Raw genomic sequence first — 9,373 nt, forward strand, 5'->3', positions numbered from 1 at the left:
CATTTTTATGTATGTTTTTGTTGATACCAGTGTGTATTGGCGCCACTGAACTATGCTGAAATTGGGAAATGCATTTAAAATATCAGTAGAAAGGTCCTCTGTACTTCAAGCTACAACATTCGGTATGGACATCACTATTAACATTCTATATGTCCAGCAGAAATTAATGTCCCCAGTGCTCAGTTTAGTCTGTAGTAATCCACCATGACATGACAAGTAGTAAATCCTAACACGGCAGGCAAACGGGGAGGTTTACTTGCCTAATGCCACGATAGGACACTTTTAGAAAGAGTCCACATATTTTAAAATCAGTAACACCCGTGTAAAACTAAAAATAAATACAAGACAGGGCTTAATTACCATCCATTTCACCTGTCTCACCCTGGTGTACACAAAGAAGAGCTGTTGGATAGTGTTACTACAATCTTTCAAACAGTTGTACAAATTTTAGGCATCCTTTCTCTAAAGTCACTTTAACACAACATGAATATAAACAGCACTCGTGTTAGGAGAGAAGGATTCCAGCAATCTGATATCGTAGCTTATGTCAGTGATGTCACATAGCTTCAAATTTGTTGGCTTGTGTGCTGTAACCACAGCCGTTGTACAGAGAATTCAACTATCCACTGCAATCAGCTACAAGAACTTGAAATTGTGACTGTATCCCAGTCGTCTTCGTGAGCTGTGTTTTGGTTTGCTGCTCACAACACGGGCTTGTGTTGCCCGCTGGAGGCGAGGCGGGGGAAGGCACGCAAGTGGATGAGAAAGCTGAAGCCTTCTGTGCTTCTCCGTCTCTCCCCCGCCTGCTGTGGATAGTCGTGGCCACCCTCTACGTCTCCACAGAAGAGAGGGGAGGCACTGGCAGAGAGAGGGCTGCCAACTCTACAGTTTACTCACCCAACTAACGCCGAATAAATATGTTCAATAAAAGACCTTAGTATTATTGTGGTTATAATTAGATAAACCTCATAACGAGAGTGAGAGAGAGAGAGAGGGAGAGAGAGAGAGAGAGAGGGAGAGAGAGAGAAGAGAGAGAGATAGAAAGAGAGAGAGAGAGAGAGAGAGAGAGAGAGAGAGAAAGCGAGAAAGAGAGAGAATCATGACTGTCATCCACAGGTTTGGTAGTCTCACCCACCCCGCACGGCGCGCTCCCTGACTCTTATTTATTTATTTATTTATCCGTGACGCGCGTCCCCGCTGCGAAAGCCAGAGCGCTCCTCACTCACTCCTCTTCGCTTCCTCTCCTCCTCTCGACAGCATCCAGAACTATAGAGCAGCCGTCCCCATCACTCGCTTTCCTCCCCTCCTCCTCTTTTCTCTCACCGCCAGATCGCTCTCTGCGTCTCTCACCCCCTCATCCCCATCCACCTCCCCAGCTCTGTCCCTCACTCCTCTGACGCACGACGGGGAAACAGACCCGAGGAAAGAAAAAAAAGAAAGAAAGAAAGAGAAAGAAAGAAAGAAAAGAAAGAAAGAAAGAAAAAAAAGGCAGCAGCTGACCCAGCCACAGTCGATATGATCCACAGATTCCTTCTACTGCTGTGCTGGAAAGAAACGCGGTCCTGAAACCGAGAGGAAAATACTTGCACCCAGCTATACCGTTGTTGAGCCCGCGCCCGGGAGGCGACAGAGGAGAAGGAGGGAGAGGAAAGGGGTGGAAGGGGAAGTGAACGGACACAAGCCGAGGACTTGCATTTTAAACAAACTGCTTAGAAGAAAAAAAGGGGAAGGGGGGGAGAAAGAAGGGGAGAGAGTCAGAGTAACCGGAGTGTGAGAGTGGCAGGGATCGCATTCCTATCACGTCTTCATTTCTCCTCTCTTTTGCCTCTGCCACTGAGAGATCGAGAGAGAAGAAGAGAGAGAGGGAGAGAGCGAAAGAGAGGAGGGGGGAAGGAGATCTAACAAGATTGAAACTAGTGGTCTTTTCCCGATGCTTTGCAATTGGTGAGTGGTTATGGGCTGTTTCCATGTGCGTGTGTATCATATGGGAAGCCTTACGCAGATGTGTGCATGAATGTGTGTGTTGCTGTGTTTATTCGTGTCTGCATAGCCATGGACTCCAAAATGGGACAACAAGGCTTCTCCATATATCGAGAATAATGGATCACGGGGATCTAGTTATCTGATCAATGCCCGTTTGTTATTTATTCAGAAATTTGCTGCCAATGTCACGACGAAAGCCTACTGCATTATGCTTGGCATGTATTTCAGTAAGCGCCCTGCTCTCTTCTGTCTTGACAGCAAGGCTTTCGTGTGTGTGTGCGGGGAGGGCATATTCTGTTTTTTTTTTTTTGTTTTTTTTATGGTCAGAGTCTAAGTTGTTAAATATAATTATTTCACTATAACTTAGTATAATTTAAATTTAAGTTTAATTCTTTTTATAGGTTGCACTGAAATTGCCACGCAAGACAAGCAGTACTTTTAACTCCCGGCTCATTCCCATGCGCATCTTTTCCACTTTCCATCCTCAATGCCCTCCTCTCTCTCTCTCTCTCTCTCTCTTTCTCTCTCTCTCTCTCCATCTCCGTTTCCTATCGTTCCTTTCTTACGCCTCGGTCACCCCACATTTCTCTTTCTCTTCCTCACAGCCGAGCATCGGACGTTGAGCGGGACGCACCGGGCAACAACAGGACACATTGCAGGAGGATATGTGAAGTTGGAGTCCCACTAAACTAAGTACGTATGTTAAACGATTTGATACACCCCAAAGGAATATAAAACGGCGTTTAATATTTTTAATTTCTTTAAATTTCATTATTACTTTTTTGGCAACGCATCGACGCTTTTTGTTTTCTTTCTTTCTTTTTTTTTTTTTTTTGTATCCCTACCACGGAAGCTGAAACGATAAATCATGGAGGATTACGCACAGAGTTGGGAATGAAAACAATGAATTTTGTAACGAGGGAAATTGTGTGAAGGGGTTTTTCCCTACTTTTTTACCATCACATCTTTTTTTGGGATTACAAAACCTTTTTTTCTAGCCTTTTTTCCATGTCATTTGGCATTTGACTTCAGCACCATGGACAGCGTCTCCACTCCGACAGACATTCGTAGGGCATCTCCCTGGATTTTTAACACCTACGTTTGAACGGAGAGCGCTGTGCGTGCATGTATGAAAAGTCACAGTCTTAAGACAAAACGTTCAGTGTGTGTGTGTGTGTGTGTGTGTGAGGGACAGACACACAGAGAGAGGGATGGAGACACTTTCTCCATTTTACCTTGAAGATGTTGAGCAGAATCTTTGATCAGCCCATCTATTTTTATATTTGTATTTTTTCTTAGATGCCGTGAGGATTTTTAGCGTTATTATGTTTCAATTGCAAAACTGTTTTTACTTTTTGTCGCTGAACATTTCTGTAGAATTGATATTATTTATTACAGGATACTACCTCAGAACTAGGCTTCTCGGAACAGCTTCGGCCACTGCGCTATTTCCCTTTAATTGTACCACTGCACATTCAGTCTTCAGATGCTTTCAGCAAAAAACAAAAAACAAAAAAAAATACACTGATTGTATCTTGAAAAATTACAGGTTTAATTACAATGAAATAAGTCGACACCAGTTGTTTTGTATGCAGGGCATTAACCCCAGACAGAGGGCAATGACAGATGGTCCGTACTCTGCCGTTTTCTCTACTTCGGCATTACTAAACTATTGTATCTTTCCACCGCTATTTCATCACGTTATTGATACCCTTACAGGTGACAATCCAGGCCTAACATGTAGCTCTAGTGTCATTGTTTACATATTTTTCTGGCCTACTTATTTGTTCTGTCAGATTTAGTCGAGTCATAATGCTGATATTTAATTTTGTTGAGATTAATTTTACCGAGACTGATCATCAGAAAGTGCCTCAAAAATCCCTATTTAGCCCCACTGTGGCTACCAAGCAGGCATCTTAGCCCGTTCTCTTCCTCCAATTTCAAAGCACCTGCTTCTGTTTCCGCCAAGCTTTTCTGGACTCAAGTATATTGAAAGAGGGATTGATGTTCCCATTATGTAATAAATACTGCAAAGCTTATCCTCACCACTAACTTCACTCCACTGCTGTTAACTTCTTTAGTCAATGTGATAAACAAATCTAAGGTGATCCGTCCTTACCAACATTTATATATATATATATATATATATATATATATATATATATATATATATATATATATATATATATATATATATATATATATATATATATATATATATATATATATATATATATATAAAAATTGAAAGAAGTCTCCTTTATTTTATGATTCATTGTTATTAATTTCAGATTTGCCTTACATTCTTCTGAAACTAATGCAACCTCCTCTCCTGTCCTCTGTCTATCCTATCTGCCTGCCTTTCTTAACCACAAACATTACTTTGTGAGGGTATGTGTGTATCTGTGTGTGTAATCACTACGCCTGCTCCCCTCCCTCACCCCATCCTCCCGTCTCTCCCTCTCTGTTTTCTGTTGCAGTGTTGTGAAGTGGCTCTGTCCCTGGAGCCAAGACTTCATCCCTTTGGTGTCAGCAAGGATGCTGTGGGTTACCTTGCTGAGCACCATAGCCTTAGGATGGACCACTCCAATCCCACTACTGGAGGACTCAGAGGAGATCGACGAGCCCTGCTTCGAGCCCTGCTACTGCGAGGTCAAAGAGGGCATCTTCCACGTCCACTGTGACAGTAAAGGATTTACAAATATCAGCCAGATCTCCCAGATATGGAGCCGACCCTTCAAGCTCAACCTGCAAAGAAACTCCATGAGGAAGCTTTACTTTAACAGCTTCCTCCATCTTAACAATGCCATATCCATTAATCTGGGCAACAATGCCTTGCAAGATATTCATGCTGGAGCGTTTAATGGCTTAGGAATACTCAAACGGCTGTTCCTGCATGAAAACAAACTAGAAGTTTTCCGGAATGACACTTTCCTGGGTTTGGAGAGTTTAGAGTATCTCCAGGCAGACTACAATGTTATCAAAAGGATTGAAAGTGGTGCATTCAGACACCTCCACAAATTGAGAGTACTTATACTAAATGACAATCTGATCCCTGTCCTCCCAAATTATCTTTTTCGATCTGTGTCACTCACACATCTGGACTTGAGAGGAAACAGACTAAAGACATTGCCGTACAAGGGCACACTGGAGTATATTGGGAGGAGCTTAATGGAAATCCAGCTAGAGGAGAACCCCTGGAACTGTGTCTGTGAAATTGTCCAGTTAAAAACATGGCTTGAGAGAATACCATATACAGCTTTAGTGGGTGAGATCACATGTGAGTATCCCTTCCACTTACATGGGAAGGACTTACGGGAAATCAAACGCAGTGAGCTCTGTCCTCTGCTCTCAGATGCAGAGATAGAGGCTAAGCTGGGAATTCCCAGGATTCCATTCAGCAATGAGAACACATGGCCTACTAAACCTTCCTCAATGCTCTCCTCCTTTCACAACACAGCCTCTTCTGTGGAATACAAGGAAAGAGTTGTAAAGCCTACCAAACGACCTCGGCCCACAAAGAACCCCCCAACTCCTCGTAGCATCTACCCAGGCATCAATCAGCCCCCCATTGCAGGTTACCAAACAAGGCCTCCTATTCCAATAATTTGCCCTGCTGGATGTATTTGCAATCTTCATATCAATGACCTGGGGCTAACAGTAAACTGTAAAGAGAAAAGCTTTCATAACATCTCAGAGCTTCTACCGCGGCCTCTCAATGCCAAGAAATTGTATCTCAGTGGAAACCTAATACAGAAAATCTATCGTTCTGACTTTTGGAACTTCTCAAGTCTGGATTTACTGCATTTAGGGAATAATCGGATATCTTATGTCCAGGAAGGCGCCTTTATCAACCTACCAAACTTGAAAAGTTTATATTTGAATGGGAACGACATTGAGAGACTCACCCCTGGGATGTTTCGGGGCCTTCATATGTTAAGTTATCTTTACTTTGAGTATAATGTCATTCGTGAAATACAGCCTAATTCCTTTTCCCTGATGCCAAATCTCCAACTGGTTTTCCTCAATGACAATTTGCTGCGTTCCCTCCCCACTGATGCCTTTGCTGGAACCAACCTTGCACGTCTCAACCTCCGCAACAATTACTTCCTTTCTTTGCCTGTGCATGGTGTACTGGAGCATCTGACCTCAATTGTCCAGATTGATCTCCATCAGAACCCCTGGGACTGCTCCTGTGATATCATTCCCCTCAAACAGTGGTTGGAAAAGCTCTCCTCTGTCATTATAGTTGGAGATGTCATCTGCAAGACACCAGAGTTTGCTTTGGGCAAGGATCTTCGTTCATTAGAGGTTGAGATCATCTGTCCTGAGCTTAAGTATTCTTCCGGCCCCTCCCCAGCTCTGCCTGGCGGAAATGACTTCACCACAGGAAGCTCGGACATGGGGGAGGCAGGTGGGAGAGGTGCTGTCCCACTGTCTGTCCTCATCCTTAGCCTACTAATCCTCTTCATATCTGCTGTGTTTGTGGCCGCCGGGCTTTTTGCTTTTGTTCTTCGTCGCAGGAAAAAGCTGCCCTTCCGAAAACGTTCCGAGGTAGATTTGACAGGGATCCAAATGCAATGCAGAATTTTTGAGGACCCACCGAGGCAAAGCAGTTCTGGGAACACTGGCACACCAGAGAAACCTACACAGAGTATGCACACACACACCCATTCTAGTCACACACATGCTCATGGCCATGTTTATGATTACATCCCCCACCCTGTGACTCAGATGTGTAACAACCCCATTTATAAACCTAGAGAAGGGGAGATAGCAGAGGAGGAGAGAGCACAGTTTTCTGAGAAGAAAGACAATGGCAGCAGTAGCAACAGTAACTACAGAACCTTGTTAGAAAAAGAGAGAGAGTGGACCCTGGCTGTCTCCAACTCTCAACTCAACACCATTGTTACAGTCAACCACGCCACGACTGACATGGCAGGATTTCATGAGAATGGGGGGCTCTGCCCAACAGTGATTGACAGTCAGAGGCCCACACCAACAGTTGGTTTTGTAGACTGTTTGTATGGGACAGTACCCAAACTAAAGGACATGCATGTGGCGCATGCACACCCACCAGGCATGCAGTACCCTGATTTGCAGCAGGATGCACGGCTTAAGGAGACATTGCTTTTCACAGCGGGGAAAGGTTGCTACCCTGACCCATCCCAAAGTGATTATCTTGAGTTGAGGGCCAAACTTCAAACCAAGCCGGATTACCTCGAAGTCCTGGAAAAGTCTTACCGGTTTTAACATCTCTAGCCCATGGAGAAAAAACACAAAGTCAACATATTCACTTTGCCACCCTCAAAACAAACTCACCCAAAAGCTATGTTTAAAAAAAAACAAAAGCAAGAAAACAACAACAAAAAAAACAACTTGATAATGCAGCATGATATAAAATAAAATATTATATTACAGTCACAATGTTTCCCCCCAAATCACTTTGGAGGAGAGGCCATTCTCAGATAATTCAATTAAGTGCCTTTTTTTCAGAGTAGCCAGCAATGTCAACAGCCGTTATTTTTATATATATATATATATATATATATATAAATATCTCTATATGCCCAAGAGAGAGGAAAAGAGAAACAAGAGGGGCACTGGGGAATAAAACATACAATCCATCCTACATCTTTCTCTAAAATCCATTTTTATGGAGTTACCAGATTCACTGAAGACGCACGGGAGCTGGACGTCTCCCTGATTTGGGGGTTTTTATTCTCTCTTTTACCCCTGACTAGGATGTACAAACACCCGGAGACCGTGCACATTAAGTTTATAGGAGATGATCAAAAGAGAGAAACAAAAAAAGATTTTATATATATATATATATATATATATATATATATATATATATATATATATATATATATATATATATATATATATATATATATATATATATATATATATATATATGTGTGTGTGTGTGTGTGTTTTACAATGAACTGCAGTTTGCTGCATGCACTCGCTTCAGTGCAGGAAGTGAGAGGATTTTCTCAGAACTATCAAATGACATTATGGAGAGAAATACTGCGATGCATTTACAGTTCAGTGTTCTATTTAATTTTTATATCTTATTAATATGGTTATTACTATTAATGAGGACTTCTGTCTATATCAGGGTGCTTCTCGTAAAAAGGATGCGCTGACGCACGGATGGCAAAACATTTGTGAATATTACTATAAGACAATGCCGAAGGTTTTCTGGATATTTCCACATACTTTGTTAAGACCCCACCCCCCACCCCCATTACTTCTGGATTCCCCATCGCCACCCACTTACGGCTTTGTAGGAGGCACTTTTAATGTTTTCTCTCTCACAAAGATTGAAGAAAAATGTGCATATATTTATTCTGTAATTTCAGTGAAGAATTTAATTGTAAAGGTAATGTTAAATCAGTGTATAGTGATTATGCGTCTGGTATAGCCTTCTTAATAAAAACAAACTCTTCAATCAAATGATGAAAGGGGTGAATGGGACAGGAACATGTGTGTCGAGCACCACTGACAGGGAGTATATTTGGTGTCCTTTTAAAAGAAAAGGCATGTTGATCAGTCACCATGAGAAAATGCTGCTGGAGATGGAATACTAGAGTGCTAGACAGGAATGTAGAGGGCAAAAACATTTAAACTAAGTCCAGCTTAGTGATAGTTTTCAGATTAGTACTAAACTGATATAAGTTTTAGGTTAAGTGTTGGTAAGAGGACCAGATATTTTTTTTTTCTTTTTTTCCTATTCGTAGTATGCCCTATGGTCTTCACTGCTGGATATCTTAGTGTACAGTTTTTATTCGCCTCTACATTGCTGGTCTCAGCTGGATAATACCTGAAGCTAAAAGAAAGTGCAATACCAGAACACGTCACGTGGATGCTGTGGGGTCTGAAGTGGATATAAGAGTTGATACCAAATCAGTGAGGCATGCTGCGATTGTCATTATCCAAAAGGGTATTGCTTATGTAGGCTAATAAACAGTAATTGAGAGGGTGAATGAAAACGTGATTGGAAGATGCTCTTTGAATTTGCACATTTAATTTCTGTGACTCCCTCCACAGTAGCAGTGTGGATTCACTCCACTGGAGGGCGATAAAAGGTGTTCAGATTCATTTGGGCATTGATTAGAGTTGATGCAGTTATAAGATAATGCACAAAATGTTCATTCTAAAAGGTCACAAAGTCTCATATTCAGATGAATGGTCATATGAATTATTTTCAAAGTATATATATATCTATAAAACAAAGAAATGTGAATAAAATAAAGTGACATAAATTTTATTAATTTCAGTTTCATAGCCATTCAGTTTGCTTCACATTTGTTGCCCTTTTGTTTTACGCACATGTGCGTGTGCATACACACACATACATATATATTTATTTGTTGGTGAC

General features: G+C 41.8%; 1 protein-coding gene across 3 annotated transcripts; it reads left to right on the forward strand.

Moving 5' to 3' along the window:
* Window positions 1-1,250: 1,250 nt before the first annotated feature.
* On the forward strand, window positions 1,251-7,361 carry slitrk3a (SLIT and NTRK-like family, member 3a). Of its 3 annotated transcripts, XM_030745261.1 has the most exons (3): window positions 1,251-1,944; window positions 2,589-2,676; window positions 4,464-7,361. In XM_030745261.1, exon 3 carries the CDS (start codon window positions 4,522-4,524, stop codon window positions 7,234-7,236), a length of 2,715 nt encoding a protein of 904 aa, XP_030601121.1. In that variant the 5' UTR covers window positions 1,251-1,944; window positions 2,589-2,676; window positions 4,464-4,521; the 3' UTR covers window positions 7,237-7,361. The 3 variants fall into 3 exon arrangements, with proteins under 3 accessions (XP_030601121.1, XP_030601122.1, XP_030601123.1); XM_030745262.1 differs by lacking the exons at window positions 1,251-1,944; window positions 2,589-2,676 and adding an exon at window positions 3,018-3,110; XM_030745263.1 differs by lacking the exons at window positions 1,251-1,944; window positions 2,589-2,676 and having other exon boundaries at window positions 4,573-4,742; window positions 4,774-7,361.
* Window positions 7,362-9,373: the final 2,012 nt, after the last annotated feature.

The sequence above is a fragment of the Archocentrus centrarchus genome, chromosome 13, assembly GCF_007364275.1.
Source record: "Archocentrus centrarchus isolate MPI-CPG fArcCen1 chromosome 13, fArcCen1, whole genome shotgun sequence".
Classification (NCBI taxonomy): domain Eukaryota; kingdom Metazoa; phylum Chordata; class Actinopteri; order Cichliformes; family Cichlidae; genus Archocentrus; species Archocentrus centrarchus.